We start from the raw sequence: 19,919 nt of genomic DNA, 5'->3' as shown, positions 1-19,919 counted from the left end.
GTTCTCTGCTCACTATGTCTACACATAACACCTACCAGCTCCCTCTCATCTGCAGAGGTCTGAGCAGATAGCTTACCATTTATAGAACACAAGCATGTAAGGTTTTACACATTTATTAGTAATTGGTAACAAGTTTTAAGACATTACATATAATAATGTGAAGTATTCTACAAACATGATTGGTATATAGATGTGCTATCTAGTTTCTAGGTGATTTTTAGATAACAGACATTAATTGGCAGTTGCATATATTTCTTAATCATCTTGTTATACATGTGACTTTGCTTTAACTTTTAATGTTGAATTTTTTTTCTTGCACTATTTATCAGTTAAAAAAAGAAAAAGAAAATTGCTTATTCTCTAAGTTATTTGATGTTTAACAAGATGAGATTTGTGAGTGCTGCATTTGCCAAATTCAAAATATTTGTTTTTGATTTCCAAGTAAGTTAATTCCAACATTTAGCATATGAAAATGGTTTCTTTCCCAAGTGAATTCTCTGCTGTGCAAGAAGATTTGATTTAGCTGTAAACATTTCAAAACAGTTATAGTTTCTCCCCTGTGTGAATTCTCTGATGTGCAGTAAGATTTGATTTCTGGGTGAAACTTTTCTCACATTGTGCACATGAATACGGTCTCTCCCCTGTGTGAATTCTCTGATGTGCAGCAATATGCGATTTCCGGGTAAAACATTTCTCACATTCTGCACATGAAAAAGGCTTCTCCCCTGTGTGAATCCTCTGATGTGTAACAAGATTTGATTTTTGGTTAAAACGTTTCTCACATTCAGAACAAGAAAATGGCTTTTCCTCTGTGTGAGTTTTCTCATGTTTAACAAGAGCCACTTTATTGTAAAAACATTTCCCACATTCAGAACATGAAAATGGCTTCTCCCCCATGTGAATTCTCTGATGTACAGCAAGATTTGATTTTCGGTTAAAATGTTTCCCACATTCAGAACATGAAAATGGCTTCTCTCCTGTGTGAATTCTCTCATGTTTAACAAGAGACACTTTGTTGTTAAAACATTTTCCACATTCAGTACATGAAAATGGCTTCTCCCCTGAGTGAGTGCTCTGATGTGACACAAGATTTGATTTTCGGTTAAACCGTTTCCCACATTCAGAACATGAAAATGGCTTCTCCCCTGTGTGAATTTTCTCATGCTTAAGAAGAGCTGCTTTATTGTTAAAACATTTCCCACATTCAGAACATGAATATGGTTTCTCCCCTGTGTGATTTTTCTGATGTACAGCAAGATTTGATTTTCGGTTAAAACATTTCCCACATTCAGAACATGAAAATGGTTTCTCCCCTGTGTGAGTTTTCTCATGTTTAACAAGAGCTGTTTTATTGTTAAAACATTTCCCACATTCAGAACATGAATATGGCTTCTCCCCTGTGTGAATTGTCTGATGTAACACAAAATTTGATTTATTGTTAAAACACTTCTCACATTCAGAACATGAATATGGCTTCTCTCCTGTGTGATTTCTCTGATGTTTAATAAGATCTGCTTTATTGATAAAACATTTCCCACATTCAGAACATGAAAATGGCTTCTCTCCTGTGTGAATTTTCCGATGTACAGCAAGATGGGATTTCTGTTTAAAACATTTCCCACAATCAGAACATGAATATAATTTCTCATCTGTGTGAATTCTGTGATGCAATGCTAGATTTGATTTTCGGTTAAAACATTTCCCACATTCAGAACATGAATATGGCTTCTCCCCTGTGTGAATTCTCTGATGTTTAACAAGATCAGATTTATTGATAAAACATTTCCCACATTCGGAACATGAAAATGGTTTCTCTCCTGTGTGAATTCTCTGATGTACAGCAAGATGTGATTTTTGCTTAAAACATTTCCCACATTCCGAACATGAATATGGTTTCTCCCCTGTGTGAGTTCTCTGATGTAACACTAGATTTGATTTTTGGTTAAAACGTTTCCCACATTCAGAACATGAAAATGGCTTCTCCCCTGTGTTAACTGTTTGATGTTCAACTTTTGTTCTGTAAATTTTATTTTGGTTAACATTCCGTAATGAATCAGAAGATGGAACCTGTTTAGAAGGATCAGAGGATAGATCTTTGCTGTGAAGGGCTGAGGTTATATTTGGAATAATGGCAGGCTTTTCATATGTATTTTGCATGATACCAGGATCTTCTACTTTACAATCGGTTATTATCAGATGTCCCTCTGAGCTCCCAATGTCGTCATCTGCCAAGAATAAAATGGATCTTAATATTTTTGAATATTACAAAACAGTTAGAGGGATTGTATGAAAATTTTATATACAAATGTTATAATCTAATTGAAAGGCTGGTATTAAAATTCAAACATTAAAAGGTTTTCCTATTTACATGAGCCACAATAATTTGTGGAGCACCTAGTCTACTGACAACAGTCCTAATATTCTGATTATTTAAAGGGGTTGTCCCGCGCCGAAACGGGTTGTTTTTTTTTTAAACCCCCCCCCCCCCCCCGTTCGGCGCGAGACAAACCTGATGCAGGGGTAAAAAAAAACAAACGGATAGTACTTAGCCGAATCCCCGTGCTGCGGCGACTTCTTACTTACCTTGCTAAGATGGCCGCCGGGATCTTCACCCACGGTGGACCGCAGGTCTTCTCCCATGGTGCACCGTGGGCTCTGTGCGTTCCATTGCCGATTCCAGCCTCCTGATTGGGTGGAATCGGCACACGTGACGGGGCGGAGCTACGAGGAGCAGCTCTCCGGCACGAGCGGCCCCATTCAGAAGGGAGAAGACCGGACTGCGCAAGCGCCTCTAATCGGGCGATTAGACGCTGAAATTAGACGGCACCATGGAGACGAGGACGCTAGCAACGGAACAGGTAAGTGAATAACTTCTGTATGGCTCATAATTAATGCACGATGTACATTACAAAGTGCATTAATATGGCCATACAGAAGTGTATAACCCCACTTGCTTTCGCGGGACAACCCCTTTAAGCCAATAAGCTTTTTTGTGTGTGTTTTTCATCTCCCAATTGAAACTGAGTATTTGTGTGCTGATTTCCTCCCATACGGTGACGTTACATTAGTACATACAACTGAAGCTCTCAGCTGTTGCTCTTATCCACGGCTCATACAGCTAGTAAGCTAACAGAGCACAGGAGCTTTTAGAAGAAAGTATCGCATAATATTCAGTTTTTTTTTGTGAGCGTAGGGACACCTCCAGTTTTCAAACCATACAGGGAATTGCAATGTGTTTTGGAGGGCTTATAAACAGATTTGCCTTCTTTTTGAAGCATGGAATATAGAGATATAAAGCCTCTATATGATTCTATGCTTACTTTATAAACAGAGATAGAGGCTCGCTGTTGCCTGCAAACTCCTCATTCAAGCAAGTGCATCCTCTATTTTTCTCAGCCCTGGGTGAATCGTTGATGTGCTGGACATTGGGGATATAAAGATATGTATCCTTGATTTAGTTCCATGGACGCAATGGCAGATCTCATCCACTCCACGCACAAACACATCAAAACGTTGTGTTTCTTTAGCGAAAACATTTTTGGATACGTTAAATAACATTTTTCAAAATTAAAGAATATATGTGCGATATGCATGATCACAGGTGATATCTGTAAGTTATCCTATGTGGGATGTACGTGTACAAGATAGAAAAGAAGAATATTGGAACATATTTTTGGAAGGATACCATGTGGCACATTGGATCTTCCATCTGTAAACACGGTGCCTATAGGGTTAAACCTTAGAATGGGAAATAATGTTGCATTATTAATTGTATCAGTATGCACACGACTTGTTGATTATGTTTGCAGTTGTCTTATTAATCTCCTGCCGGACGGTATTATTTGTGTATGCAGGTATCTTACTATATTGCTGGTACATGGGCCGCCCACGGATCTGTGATTGTATGATGTGGGGTGACTCCATTGTCAGAAATAGTTGTTCAGGGAAGATTCACATACACTATAACTAAAGACTGAGTGTTGATTCGAAACGCGTCATAGGGGGCGCATTCTTTCTCCGATTTGTGACTGCTTTTTAAAATGGATTTTAAAAATCCTGCTAACTGTAGTCTCCGTCTGATAGATTTATACTTCATGTGATTTAAATGTTCGCTTAATTTTTTTGATTAGCGAATAATGAAAACAATGCTTAACTTGGTCTTTGGCTGAATAAGGGAATATAGAGCTGAAACCTGACAACACAGACTCTTCTCTACATGTAGTCTCACCTGGGGGGTCATCTGTAGGGTCCTCCTCCTTACACGGCTGATCCCACCTCACGTGTGTCTCTGTAGCATCAATAGGGATCGGATCTTCCTCCAGTTTCACCAGCTGTGAAATAAATATTGTAAAAGTCATCACACAGTTGGAGAAGTCGTGTGGGAGGTTTTATATGGCCAGAAAAGGTCATTAATTAGTATGAGGAGCCGGAATGACATGACAGCAGTAGTGATCTGGGCCAAATAGCTGCAGGTCTCCTGTATAACTCCAACCTGTTGCTTCTTCATTCCAAGCAGAAGTCTCCAGAACCAAAAAATAGTAATAAGATGCGGACATCTAATGTTTGCGGTCGGCTGTAATCCTGCCATCTCCAGTTTTCTCATTACACAAGTATCAGTCATATAATAAGACTGAACACAAGACCTTCCCAGCCGTCCTAAAGACCAGAGGGGAGATTTCAGGAGACCTTCTCTCCATCTACCTGATCATCATGTGGAAGAAGAGGACGGGGACATCTCTCCGCTGCTGTTCTCTTACTGGATCTACCTGCAGAAAACGCAGACAGCCACTGAATTCATTCTCTACATACAAATAATAAAGGCCGTGTGGATTTAGTCCTGTCTATTACCTGGTGATGGGGGGGACTGGTGGTCCTCCATCATGACGTCCTTGTACAGATCCTTGTGTCCTTCTAAATACTCCCACTCCTCCATGGAGAAATAGACAGTGACGTCCTGACACCTTATAAAAACCTGACAACACAATGATACCGTCATCACCCAGACACGTTATACCGCCGTAGTGTTACTGTATAATGTCCCAGCATTCCCAGCAGTGTCACCTCTCCAGTCAGAAGCTCAATCATATTGTTGGTGAGTTCTAGGATCTTCTGCACATTGATCTCCTCCAGTATCAGGGGGTGAGGTGGAGGCCCTGTGATTGGGCTCAGGGGTCTTCCCCATCCATCAGACACCGGGGCCGAACAGCCATCACTAGAAGTCTTCTTCACTACCGTGTAATCCTGTTTATGAAGAGATACATCCATAAATATGCCTGCAGACATTCCCAGAGTACTTCATTTCTCCAGTTATGGCCAACAATTAGTAAGATTCTCCTCACGTCTGTGTTCATCATCTCCGTTGTTCTACTCAGTCACAGGAGCAGAAGAACAAAATGATCAGAAACAATAATGACCCCCAACAACCTCCAATTGCCTTATAGTAGATCTGTTGGGTTTCTGTCATTCTACCAGAACAACCGGCTCTATTATTTTCCCGGCATTTATGATGAATCGGCAGTAAATCCTCTGCCATAGATGTGAACAGAGACTGACAGAGATAAGAATGATGGAACGTGACATCATCCCCAAAATCTCTCACCTCTCCTGTAAGCCGGAAGAGTATCTCTAGGGTGAGGGTGAATATACTCTCCGCCATCTTGTCCCGGTTCCTCTCCATTCTTGTCGGGTCAATCTGGAATATTATCTGATATAGAAGATATCAGCTGAGGATCCTGAATGGAGAGAAGACGAGACAATGTAAACCACCCCAAATCTCTGGATTATAGTGTATTTAAAGAAAGATATAAATAAGGGTGTATTCACACGGGCGATTTTCAGTACCAATTCTGTACGTTACAAGATGCACACAAATCGCACGTGAAAAGGACTCATTATTTTAGATGAGCGATTTTTTTCCTCGGACTGAGAGTTTTTTTTACCGCAGGGTTTATTGACCCGAACTCGAAGAATTACAGGGACCTGTAGTGCTTTGAATTCTGGTCAGTAAAACCCATGGTCGGCCGGAACACACATCCGTATCACAGATGCGGAAATATGTCTGTTTATATACTGAGGGGAATCTACCTCACCTCTCTGTGTACATACTGAGGAGAATCTACCTCACCTCTATGTGTATATACTGAGGAGAATCTACCTCACCTCTATATGTATATACTAAGGAGAATCTACCTCACCTCTATGTGTATATACTGAGGGGAATCTACCTCACCTCTATATGTATATACTGAGGAGAATCTACCTCACCTCTATATGTATATACTGAGGGGAATCTACCTCACCTCTATATGTATATACTGAGGGGAATCTACCTCACCTCTATATGTATATACTGAGGGGAATCTACCTCACCTCTATATGTATATACTGAGGGGAATCTACCTCACCTCTATATGTATATACTGAGGGGAATCTACCTCACCTCTATATGTATATACTGAGGGGAATCTACCTCACCTCTATATGTATATACTGAGGGGAATCTACCTCACCTCTATATGTATATACTGAGGGGAATCTACCTCACCTCTATATGTATATACTGAGGGGAATCTACCTCACCTCTATATGTATATACTGAGGGGAATCTACCTCACCTCTATATGTATATACTGAGGGGAATCTACCTCACCTCTATATGTATACACTGAGGGGAATCTACCTCACCTCTATATGTATACACTGAGGGGAATCTACCTCACCTCTATATGTATACACTGAGGGAAATCTACCTCACCTCTATGTGTATGAACTGAGGAGAATCTACCTCACCTCTGTGTGTATATACTGAGGAGAATCTACCTCACCTCTGTGTGTATATACTCAGGAGACTCTACCTCACCTCTATGTGTATATACTGAGGAAACTCTACCTCACCTCTCTGTGTATATACTGACGAGAATCAACCTCACCTCTCTGTGTATATACTGAAGAGAATCTACCTCACCTCTCTGTGTATATACTGAGGAGAATCTACCTTACCTCTATGTGTATATACTGAGGAGAATCTACCTCACCTCTATGTGTATATACTGAGGAGAATCTACCTCACCTCTCTGTGTATATACTGAGGAGAATCTACCTTACCTCTATGTGTATATACTGAGGAGAATCTACCTCACCTCTATGTGTATATACTGAGGAGAATCTACCTTACCTCTATGTGTATATACTGAGGAGAATCTACCTCACCTCTATGTGTATATACTGAGGAGACTTTACCTCACCTCTCTGTGTATATACTGAAGAGAATCTACCTCACCTCTCTGTGTATATACTGAAGAGAATCTACCTCACCTCTATGTGTATATACTGAAGAGAATCTACCTCACCTCTATGTGTATATACTGAGGAGAATCCACCTTACCTCTATGTGTATATACTGAGGAGAATCTACCTCACCTCTATGTGTATATACTGAGGAGAATCTACCTCACCTCTATGTGTATATACTCAGGAGACTCTACCTCACCTCTATGTGTATATACTGAGGAGACTTTACCTCACCTCTCTGTGTATATACTGAAGAGAATCTACCTCACCTCTCTGTGTATATACTGAGGAGAATCTACCTTACCTCTATGTGTATATACTGAGGAGAATCCACCTTACCTCTATGTGTATATACTGAGGAGAATCTACCTCACCTCTATGTGCATATACTCAGGAGACTCTACCTCACCTCTATGTGTATATACTGAGGAGACTTTACCTCACCTCTATGTGTATGTACTGAGGAGAATCTACCTCACCTCTATATGTATGTACTGAGGAGAATCTACCTCACCTCTATATGTATGTACTGAGGAGAATCTACCTCACCTCTATATGTATGTACTGAGGAGAATCTACCTCACCTCTATATGTATGTACTGAGGAGAATCTACCTCACCTCTATATGTATGTACTGAGGAGAATCTACCTCACCTCTATGTGTATGTACTGAGGAGAATCTACCTCACCTCTATGTGTATGTACTGAGGAGAATCTACCTCACCTCTATGTGTATATACTGAGGAGAATCTACCTCACCTCTATGTATATATACTGAGGAGATTCTACCTCACCTCTATGTGTATATACTGAGGAGAATCTACCTCACCTTTATGTGTATATACTGAGGAGAATCTACCTCACCTCTATGTGTATATACTGAGGAGAATCTACCTCACCTCTGTGTGTATATACTGAAGAGAATCTACCTCACCTCTGTGTGTATATACTGAGGAGAATCTACCTTACCTCTATGTGTATATACTGAGGAGAATCTACCTCACCTCTATGTGCATATACTCAGGAGACTCTACCTCACCTCTATGTGTATATACTGAGGAGACTTTACCTCACCTCTCTGTGTATATACTGAAGAGAATCTACCTCACCTCTCTGTGTATATACTGAAGAGAATCTACCTCACCTCTCTGTGTATATACTGAAGAGAATCTACCTCACCTCTCTGTGTATATACTGAAGAGAATCTACCTCACCTCTCTGTGTATATACTGAGGAGAATCTACCTCACCTCTCTGTGTATATACTGAGGAGAATCTACCTTACCTCTATGTGTATATACTGAGGAGAATCTACCTCACCTCTATGTGTATATACTCAGGAGACTCTACCTCACCTCTATGTGTATATACTGAGGAGACTGTACCTCACCTCTCTGTGTATATACTGAAGAGAATCTACCTCACCTCTCTGTGTATATACTGAGGAGAATCCACCTCACCTCTATGTGTATATATGAGGAGCCTCTCTGGACTACCGAGATGGAATATGCCTTTAGGGCTAGGAAGGGGATGTAGCCTCCAGTCTGGGGTTAAATTTGAGTAAAAATAGGCATTACCTATAAGGCTAAGAAGGGAGGAGAGTGTACCAAATTAAATCAGGCAAAGCTGGGTATATCAACTAGTATGCAAATGAGGGAGATGGAAAAAAATACCTCTGCAGTGCCACCTAGCTGTCAGTGCATTAAATCTGGCTTGGCTTTCAATCCCTAGTCATTGTTACAAGGCTTGTATAAAGAGTCTAACATTGATTTGAAGGAATACTGCCCTCCAATAGGTGGCGCCGTGGAGGTATTGTTCCATTTCCCTTATTTGCATATTACCCAGAGGAACATAATTGGCCTTATAAGTCTCCTCACTCACTGCTCTCCTTTAGGAGAAAAGATAGCAATTCGAAACGATAAAAAATCAACCCCCAGGGTGGATGCACTTGGGTGAAAAAAATTGCACAATGTTTGCCTGATGCGATAGTCAGTAAAAAAGCAGATTACAAAACCAATGATCGCATCGCAACGCAACAAACATATGTTGCGATTTTAACATTAGAAAGTCCCATTGACTATAGTGATAAAAAAAAAACATCGCTGCTGCACAAAACTCACAGCAAAATTGCGGTCGTCAGTGTGAAACTAGCCTTAGGGTGGTTTTACACAGGCCGATACTTGGGAATTTAGGCTTGTGTTTTCCCACACAGTTGTTCAGTGAATGGGGGCGGAGCGCGCCGGGGATCTCTTCTGTCTGCTCGCCTCCATCACCGTGAACAGGCAGTCACTCATAGATGAACCACTGCCTGTTTACTTGGGCCGTTTGTCATCGGGCTTTTATGCCTGGATAAAATAAACTACTAACGATACACAAATGAATTCCCATTTATCGTCCAATCGTTGGCCGTCTTTACACTGAATGACCGTCGTTCAGTTTCACATCTACCAACAACTGACTGAAGGATCAGGCGGCCTTCACACTGCAGGAAACACTGCGGAGATTCCACAAGGCGAGAGAATCAGGTTTTACAAATCTCCTTCACACAAAGCAGAAGTTTTCTGCTACGGATGCACAAGAAATATGCGTCTGCAGCGCGACTATTTATGTTGTGGGAACTGAGCCGATGTTCAGCATAGAGATCATAACAAAGTGCGGCAAAATCCATAAATACACTTTAATTGCGGATTTTGCAGTTATTGCGCTGAGCTAATGCAGCGGTTCTGTTGGGAAATCTGCGTTTGTTGATGTTTAAAAATCTAGTTTGGCCATGTGACCGCGGTGCCGGAACTACCGCATCACAAAACACAACACATTCCGCAACAGAAACCCTGCGCATAAGAACACAAGTACAAATACAAAGTGCGCAATACAAAACAGCCAATCCCACAAGGATCAATAATTGTTCCGTGTAAAAGGGCCTTAATTACATCCCATGTGATACAATTACTGCAGATAATAAGGGGAGAGGAAATTAACGTGCAGATGTTGTGTTCTCTGTTTTTGTGTGGATGAAACAGGAGATGAATTGATTCTCACGGCCGTTCCTCCATGTTTGAGGTTAAGGCCTGTTTCACATGGGGCAAAAAAAATCATGCATGGTTTCCTACAGGTTCCTGCACATCAGCGATGTTTTGTAGCAGGCGACAATGTGAAACAAAAATATTGCAGGTTGCCAGAGATACCGGCAGCTTGTAATGTTTTGTAGCCTATGTTTCCCTACGGAGCCTTCCTTGCTGCTGCAATGCAACTTTATTGTAGGAAATCCTATTATAAAAGCCTTATAATAAGCCCTAAGAGGCACCATCCGGCTCTGGCGCACGTCTCCCGAAGCTCCCCAACACTTGTCTGAAAAACTCCGCCTCCAGGAAGTGCTGGCTCTGATTGGCTGAACTGCGGCCAGCTATCAGTTGTGTACATATAAGCCCCGGAGCAGGAAGGGGTTAACCAGGGGGATTTATGACGCTATGAAGATACAACATGTTATCCGCTATTTCTTCCCCAGTGATTTGTAGGAGTCCGGCCGCTGAAGAAGGATCGGGCGGCCAAAACGTGTCCAGCGCTTCCCGCTAAATGCTACAAACAGCACATCCAGCCGGGAGCTGCGAGCCGAGAAGTTCTGGGGGATTTACTGGTTTCAGACGGAAGATTCTGGAGCGACGAGACGGCGGCTGCACCTCCCAAACCCCAGAGCATCAGTGAGCCGGCGGCCGCGAGGAACGGGGTAAGACTCCTCCGGAGCGCCGGCAGAAGCTGCTGTCCGTCTGCAGCCGCTCAGCAGAAGGGGCTCCCAGGACTAAAGACCTCATGGGGGATTCTGGGGCCGCAGGAGGCAGAAAAAGGGGCATTTTGTGGGGATTTGGGGAAAGCGCTCGTTCTATCAGTTGTGTCACTTATTTATATTCTTCTGGGGGGATTTTGTACGGATTGTAGAAAGCGAATTTGTAGTGGAGGCCGAATAATCCTGATTGTAGCTGGAGATGTTCTCTGCCTTCCGGAGGCTTCTATTCCCAGTCATGTTACAGGCCTGCCAATAGGGGGCGCTGCAGAGGCCTTGTACCATCTCCTATGTACATCCCAGACTCCCCAGAGGAGCGTTACATGGCCACTAATCTCCTGCACCTCCCCGGGGTCTCCACAAGGGGAAGCTGTGACCCCCACATACCTCCACCTGCAGCCGGACAGGAGCCGTGGGGTTGTTCTGTGCTTACAGGACCTGTGATGATGTCACCGTCATGTGATCAGTGTGTGGGAGGAGACAAGGGGTCACATGACCAGCTCTCTCCGCTCAGTGGATGCAGGACTCTGCTGTGTGAGGATGTATTCAGAGAGTGGATGGAGCAGAGCCGAGCGTGTGTGAGAGGGAGGAGCAGAGCTGAGTATGTGAGATGGAGAAGCGGAGCCGAGCGTGTGTGAGACGGAGGAGCGGAGCCGAGCGTGTGTGAGACGGGGGAGCAGAGCCGAGCGTGTGTGAGACGGGGGAGCAGAGCCGAGCGTGTGTGAGACGGAGGAGCAGAACTCTGCTGTGTGACCTGCAGTTTATGTGTCCCATCAGGATGTATTCAAAAAGTGGATGGAGCAGAGCTGATTGTGTGTGAGACGGAGGAGTAGAGCCGAGTCAGTGTAAATGCACATCCTGGAGCGGGAAGGGGTTAAAGTCATTGTTAGCGCAAAATTCGCTATTTCGGATATACTGTGCGTTTCCAAATTAAGATAATATGTGTACAGGCCTGGAGAGCCTTTCAAAGACCACACGGCCTACATCATGTGTTCCCAAAAGAGTCTGTCTTTATTCTGCGCGCGTTGAAACTTAAATAAGTTTCAACCCAGGAAGTATACAGTTACAATTATTTAGCGTGCTGATTGGTTGTCCTCAGAGGGAGGTATTTGTGAGGTAGCTTGTGGTGTCATCCATCTGGGAGGAACTTCAGTGAGCACGCTCAGTTCATTCTTGAATATGTCCTCGTGAGAAGAACATCCTGTGTTTCTCCTCTCTGCTGTCCAAGACAACCTAAAAAGGTTTGGCCAGTTAGAACTGGTTTTACCAGTTCTTGGGACAATAGGCACTGCTCCTTAAATTCTTGTGGAAGGGGGGGGGGATGATGTTTCTTCCCTTAGAGGTTTAAACCATTATAGACAAAATACAGTATATTCACAGTTGACAAAAATACAGAAAATACATATAGGATATCTCCCACAATTCCCTCCTTTGTTGTGCGTATTTTCATTCTCCTGGATGGTTTTTCCTTCCTATTTGTGTTCTCGGGCCTTTCCCTACCACCTACAGGGGACCCTAGCTGCCACCTCCGCCATGGGAAATGCCTCCTGCCTTATCCCTTCCTACTGCTGGGTGATATCCAGGATAAGGAAAATACCTCACAACACGTTACAGTTTCCCAACGGTATTCTAGGTAGATGGCTCCTGAAAGATTGATCTTTATGCTAGTATAGCTTGCTGAGTCATAGGCCATATTCTCCAAGCTTTGCAAACCAAGATGTTATCAGTCTGAGACCCCCCCACCATCTGAAGGAGCCAGTTTCATTGATCAAAGGTTCAGAATCAACAACTCAATTCCCTAGACAATGCTGATGGTATCACAGGATTAACAAGACTCAACAGATTCGTGGCCATACAATGTATATGGACAGAGCTCAAACAAACCTATACAAATGGAACTGTAGTAAAAGCAGGTAGCATTGTTCTGTATAAGTAAGACCAATATACATATGTTAGACCTCTATCTTATACAAAGAACTAACAAATCGCATACACATTTCACAGTTACATCAAAGCTTCCTACACCAAACAGGTTTGAAGGCCACATGAATGTTCATAGCTATTCGTATGTAAGATACAAAATGGAGGATAAAAGAAAATACAAAATGGAGGATGAAGGACAAAATGGAGGGCTACAAATATTTCATCAAGATACATAAAATTAGCATACAATTTAGGGTTGGAATATGTACTTTGACATATCATGGTTTGATCTTCAAGTTCTATTAATCAACTTCTGAAATATATTACATAAACAACCAAATATCTGTTCCCTATATATATCCATTTGCTATCAACATAAAACCAATCTTATCAAATCTGGGCTCGAGAAAATAATGAAAAATAATAAAAATTCAAAAAACCGTTAGATGTTGAATACAAATGTCTCTTCCTGTAAAATTGTTTCTTCTTCTCTTGATCTTCTTTAGACCCTAAACCTATAGGATCTCCGATGCAGGGAAGCAGGGGGATTATTGTGCCCTCACTGCTTTCCCTGGTTAGCCAAAGAACAGACCCTAAGTAGGAATCTGTCCCCGCCCATTACATTGGTATCAAACAATCTTCTCCATTCTCCATATCCAGAAGTATCCACAGCTGACTATAGAGCCCCTTTATTCCAATGTAGCAGCTGCCTCTGTACAGCATTTTGTTGCCCGAGGTCTTCAGGGAGGAGCTGTGATGCTTTTCCCTCCTTTGACGTCATCTGCTGGCGGTTATTATGCAGAGTATGAGGATCACCCCAGTGGCAATTTAGCAGCAGTCGGGCACACTTGTCAGTTCTTCAGGCTCAGTTGAATAGTCATAGCGTGTGGATAGGTGCAGCATGCAATTAGAGAAGATGAAATTTCAAATCACAATTGAAAAAGTCCAAAAGTCCTGGTGGAAATAACTCAGTTCATAAATTTCCTCAGTCCCAAATAAATTTGATGCAGAATAAATCAGTCTATGGCAAATCAAACAAAACAAAATCACAATCTGGGGTCTTGTGTGCTTTTCTTCACCCCTTCATAAAAATAGATGAAACAAAAATCTGTAGGTCAAATTTATCAATAAAACAATCTCTGCTCAGAGGGACCTGATGAGTTTTCTGCTGTAGCAAATGAATATTCCTAATCTATCTTCAGTAAAGCACAAATAACTTCTGTATACTGTATACATAAACTAATCAATTAATTATTACTATTTAAACAAACATAATATCAAACATTGCAAATCAATCAAGTTTACAATAGAATAATCTTAGATTGATCAATATCATCATCAGCAGTTACTTATTTTTCACGTTATCAAACACTGCGAACCAAGTTAAGCAAATTTTATAACGCAACATTCCTAGATTTGTCATAATCCTCTTCATCAGTAGTTATGTATTTACCACATCCCTTACGAGGAAGAAGAGAAATGACAGCCCAATGACCGCAGGGGTCCTACATATAACAAAGGATTATGGGCCACATTTGTCTCCTTCCTTGATTATCTTTATTCAATGTCTGACATGAACCCAAATTAGCTTTTCTTGAGGTTTCACTGTGACCGTAGTGGTTAACAGCACTTGAAAGGGTTCTTTGCATTTTGATCTGGAAACACGGAGAATACACATTTATGAGTGACTGATGATATAACTCCTGATATAAGGCACTCACTTGGGAGGTGAGACCCTCCTTTTTGGCCTGGAATAGGCATAGGCCTATTACAGGAGCCCTACGCAACAAAACATTTATAAGGACTCAACTTGGTCTTATATTTAGGCGTGTTAAAAATTATTTTTATTTATTTGTTTATTATTATTTCTCAAGCCACGCCTCCAAATAACATGAAAAGAGGTCTATGCAAACCAACAACTCCAAACACCTACCTGTGGTAGCTGTATGCTATCATCCTGCAGTCACTGATACAGATAGTCTGGCTCGCACCGAGAAGGTACCTTGACCAATTGGCCTGGATTGTAACGGGCGCATATCATGCATCCCTGTACAAACCCTATTGCAGCAGTGTTGAACCCTGGGGTAAGCCAAGCAGAAGACACCATACCACACATTACCTCCTTGGATGAACAAAGACACTTCTTCTGCATTCTGGATTGGCTTACTCAAGGACCCCATGAAACTTCCACTGTGCCACAAAGGATGTGAAATCGTATACGATTCCAAATGTGTACCTTAAGTCGGTGCAGACACAAACAGTCTTACCTGCAGCCAGCTTACATATTTCAGTGAGCGCCATCACCTCTATTTCCTGAGTAACTGAGTGTCTCAGGAGGGAAAGAGTGGTTTTTGTACAATTACCTCTTTCTGTCGGTTACCACTGCATAGCCTGTTTTGCTTGTCCATTTCCACAATATTTGGAACCATCTATGGGTAAAACTCAAGATTTTACATTAATCATGGCAGTTACAACATTATTGTTAGGACACCCAGTTTTCTGTTTTCATTAATCTTCCGACAATCATGTGCTTGCTATTTAATGTCATGGTCTGCGCCTGCTGCCCCTTCCTCTCAACCTTCTGAATTCAGTAAAAGACATGAAACGGCATTTGGAACTATACCCCACTTGATTGCGATATGTGAGGGTGCTAGCAGGGCCGTCTCATACATAGCCTGGAAGCTGAAAGATGTTTAATTTGCACTCTATACAGTATTTTATGACCCCTTGAGGAAGCATGATATTAAGGGGCCCCACATCATTTCTGGTACCTGTACGAAAACATACTGCAAACAGGAGAGGAAATATTGTTATTACAATCTGCAACCATAACAACTGCACCAATGATGATTAACTACTGGTTTACTAAGGGACTAGTATCCCTGATACCATTTGGGATATACTCAATTACTGGCATTCAAAATGTACTTATTTTTCAAATGTAACTATTTTCTTGTAAAATACTGTTGTTAACTGAAAATGAGATACATTATAAAATAGAACTTTTGTTACTAATTTGATCAGGTGTTTCAAGTACACAATTACCTCATTTTAGTATCTTAATTCAATAATATTCAAAATAACACGACTCAATATTTTTAAATTCTCCACATACTCAAAGAACCTATATATACAGATATACACTGTGGCAATCCTGGACTATTATCTCACACAATTACCCTCAGGAATAAAACTAGATGCCCCTCCTTTGGTCACCTACATTTGTTCAAGTGAGAGACTTAACATGGAGTCTAAGAGTGACCTTCCCTCTATACATTACCACAATATACATATATATACCAACGTCCACTTAAATGGAGACACACTTCTCCCCTAGGCTGGTCTGTGTGGAGGGTGGAGCAAGACCTCTTCCTATTGTTCTTCCCTCCCATCTCCTTACATCACCTAGCTCCACCCCCTGTGGTCTGGCTCAGCGTTTGGTCTTTCTTGCCTCATTTCATTTCTAGCCTTCGAACAGTATATACCATATAACACAATCTAACTCTCATACGGGCCCTTCATTTATACACACAAATTCTCACTCACTGGGGTTTTAATTCACTCATACACAGACTGATAAGTATCTCATGTGAAGTAGAAACTGGGATTGTATTTACTGTACATAGAACTTCCCATATTGAACAAAGTATATATATAAGAAAAACTCTTATGTACCGCGGTTTTTACATATTTTGTTCAGAATAGGCTATCCAATGACAAACATAATACAACTTATGCCCATTTCCACCCGCATGCTTATATTCACCACTCCAGATAGCAGCCATTATCACCGTTCATTGTTAAACCTTCTACCTTTCCTTAACTCATTGACTTGCTTTTTCCTTTCCCATTTTTGTGTGTCCAGTTGTTTTTACAAACATCATCTCATTGAATTTGCTTGCGAGTCTGTGATTTTTCTCACACCTCACGACGCAGGTTTGGCTTATCTCTCTAATAAGCACTTACAGTTTCGACCCTGCTCTTTTATGTCGTAATTAGAAAAATCCTATTATTATTGAGATTCTCTCATCCCACAACTCGTAGCACAAACTTTTACTTTTGGCACTAGTCCTCAAAAAAATTCGTTGGGCCCACTACAATTGGATAGGTATCTCGGCCGGCTCACTCTTCCATCAGACAGGCCTCTCTGCTGTCTGGTATCAATTACTCCAAGCCAAAATCCTTTGAGTTGATGACTACTAGCATGGCAAATGAAAGCATTCCATGTGCACCCCTCCCCCCACATAACAAAGGGAGACCTCTTCAGCCACATGTTGCACAATGGAAACTCTGGCCGCATGGACACTCTACTGTTTTTAACCCTTGAGCTAACTTTGCTTATATCAACTTTCCTTTTTGCTTTCTTTTAACAAGTTATACTACACATTCTTTGTTCCTTATTAACCTGTACAGTCTGTTCACACCATTCAATACTCAGGACATTACTTCACAGACAACATTAAAACAACACAGTATATCTATTTCATAGTTCTTTAGATACAGACTTATCATATTTCAACTCACCCGGCCCGGGACGGATCATAGCAGAGAGGGAGAGATGGTACAGGTATAAGAATAGCTTATTACCTTGTTTGAGCTCATTATCTGTCCGTCTCTGCTTCGAAGTCCCCTTGTGTCCGGATAACGATGAAATATCTTCATATCTCTGTATCTTCATTATCCCAGCAGTGCCTCCAAATTTGTTAGCGCAAAATTCGCTATTTCGGATATACTGTGCGTTTCCAAATTAAGATAATATGTGTACAGGCCTGGAGAGCCTTTCAAAGACCACACGGCCTACATCATGTGTTCCCAAAAGAGTCTGTCTTTATTCTGCGCGCGTTGAAACTTAAATAAGTTTCAACCCAGGAAGTATACAGTTACAATTATTTAGCGTGCTGATTGGTTGTCCTCAGAGGGAGGTATTTGTGAGGTAGCTTGTGATGTCATCCATCTGGGAGGAACTTCAGTGAGCACGCTCAGTTCATTCTTGAATATGTCCTCGTGAGAAGAACATCCTGTGTTTCTCCTCTCTGCTGTCCAAGACAACCTAAAAAGGTTTGGCCAGTTAGAACTGGTTTTACCAGTTCTTGGGACAATAGGCACTGCTCCTTAAATTCTTGTGGAAGGGGGGGGGGGGATGATGTTTCTTCCCTTAGAGGTTTAAACCATTATAGACAAAATACAGTATATTCACAGTTGACAAAAATACAGAAAATACATATAGGATATCTCCCACAGTCATAGAAAGTGCGGACGAATGATGATTTATATCAGTGTGATTCCCATCTACCAATCTGGTCTTCGCCCCCAACCTGCGGCCTCCGTTGCTGCACCGATCCAGAAGGAATGAGGATAAAATGCTGCAAATTGAAATTTGGACAACAATGAACCGTCCCCATGACGCAATAACAGGCCAATGCCGGGCTTGTTGTATATCACAACAGAAGGTGAATGGAACACATATTACCGCCTCCGATACTCGCCCAAGAATAATCCTACACCCCTTACCCCACCGATCCGTCTTGGATTGTCGAACCCAATGTCAATGTGATCACCTAAAGAGATTACATCATTCTCCCAAAGTCCTCTCCCAAACTTTGTGCTGGTAGAAACTAGTTCCCCACTCGTAGGACCCACAGAAGGCTAACAAAACAGCCAAGCAAAATAAAACTGCCTCATAAACATTGTGACACAAACCCTCTAATGTAGCTTCCAGCCAGTCCAACAATTTAATAAAGAGACTGGCCTTGGTTTGTCTATATGAACCTTACCCCATCTGAAGCCCTTCAGGGCTCGGCCAACTGAACGTTTTTTTGTCACTTCCTATAAGCCTGTAATTTTATAACTGAAAGCCAAAGCTACTATTAAACAATTAACGTCAGCTATCGACCTATCGACAAGGCCACAGTGGAATGCGTCGCCCCGGCAATATAATAGTGTCCCAACTCTATGGTCATCAGTCTATATGTCCCCTAACTAGACCACCCAACAATCTTCCCATTCACGCCAAGCTGTTTCGTAAGCTGTCAACGTACCCAGCGCCAATGACACCTGAATCAGATGGCTAGCTGCTCATCGACCAATTTCTAAAGCTGTGGGTGGCAAACTCTCCCTTCCTCTTCCGACTAAAAACGCTCCCACTGACAGCGAGGGAGAGTCTGAAATAGAATTTTCAAGACTCGGAACATGAACAGCTACCACCCAAACATTTGAGTACAAAGCTTGTAGCACTAGATGATACAGCCAACTAACTACAGGAAAGGGAGACGATGTTGGGCTGTTAATGGTGTGCACCACCTCTAAATTATTGACGTGAAACCTAACTTTTTTTTATTACAAACCCATTCACTCTATAGTGTCACCGCCACAGTTATAGGGAAAATAATAATTTGTGACCAATCCCTGCGTAACCCAAGACTCTGGCCATTAAGCAGCACACCATTGCCTTGATAAAATGAGCCGAACATGGAACTACCTGCAGCATAAGTAAACAATTTGCAGTCAAAATTGTCAATAATTTACCCAATCATCAAGGACTTCCCATTTTACTGTTCAAGAAAAGACATCCATACCTTCAAATCTGCCTTGTGTTCTCTTCTCTAATTAATATAATGATGGGTCGATGTTACTCCCGCCCTGATCGCTGACAAACCAGATATGCCTAATCGGACATGCAAAATTAAGTTTACCAAGGAAGGATTGTAGCTCCCTCAGCATAATCTTATTAGTGCGACGAGCCTGACCAACCTCTTGGCACAGAGTCCAAGTTGTCTGCCCATAATATACACCCTATTCTCTCCATATTAATAGTCATACCTAGGAAACTAATGCAATTGAAGGGATCTTCTGTGTCTGTGTCTACATTAGTCAAATAGAAAATGCAATCCTGAATTAAAAACCCTATTCAAAGAAAACACTAAATAAGA

General features: G+C 41.7%; 1 protein-coding gene and 1 pseudogene across 1 annotated transcript; both read right to left on the bottom strand.

The window, feature by feature from the left end:
* Window positions 1-444: 444 nt before the first annotated feature.
* The window catches only part of LOC136626708 (zinc finger protein 850-like), a 190,551-nt pseudogene continuing 171,076 nt past the window's right edge, over window positions 445-19,919 (bottom strand).
* LOC136624478 (gastrula zinc finger protein XlCGF66.1-like) lies at window positions 4,793-5,715 on the bottom strand. The gene is made up of 3 exons (XM_066598458.1): window positions 5,600-5,715; window positions 5,062-5,241; window positions 4,793-4,972 (listed from the first exon to the last, which is right to left on the bottom strand). Exons 1-3 carry the CDS (start codon window positions 5,675-5,677, stop codon window positions 4,832-4,834), a joined length of 399 nt encoding a protein of 132 aa, XP_066454555.1. The 5' UTR covers window positions 5,678-5,715; the 3' UTR covers window positions 4,793-4,831.

The sequence above is a fragment of the Eleutherodactylus coqui genome, chromosome 4 (genome assembly GCF_035609145.1).
Source record: "Eleutherodactylus coqui strain aEleCoq1 chromosome 4, aEleCoq1.hap1, whole genome shotgun sequence".
Taxonomy (NCBI): domain Eukaryota; kingdom Metazoa; phylum Chordata; class Amphibia; order Anura; family Eleutherodactylidae; genus Eleutherodactylus; species Eleutherodactylus coqui.
The sequence above is the reverse complement of the archived record's forward strand: the minus strand, read 5'-3'. Positions and strand labels throughout refer to the sequence as shown.

Excerpts from the sequence above, each read along its gene's own strand:
- LOC136624478 (XM_066598458.1), bottom strand. The coding sequence starts at position 5,677 with ATGGAGAGGAACCGGGACAAGATGGCGGAGAGTATATTCACCCTCACC. Across the intron at positions 5,242-5,599 it reads TCTTCCGGCTTACAGGAGAG|GATTACACGGTAGTGAAGAA; the intron begins GTGAGAGATTTT and ends CTTCATAAACAG. Across the intron at positions 4,973-5,061 it reads TTGAGCTTCTGACTGGAGAG|GTTTTTATAAGGTGTCAGGA; the intron begins GTGACACTGCTG and ends TTGTGTTGTCAG.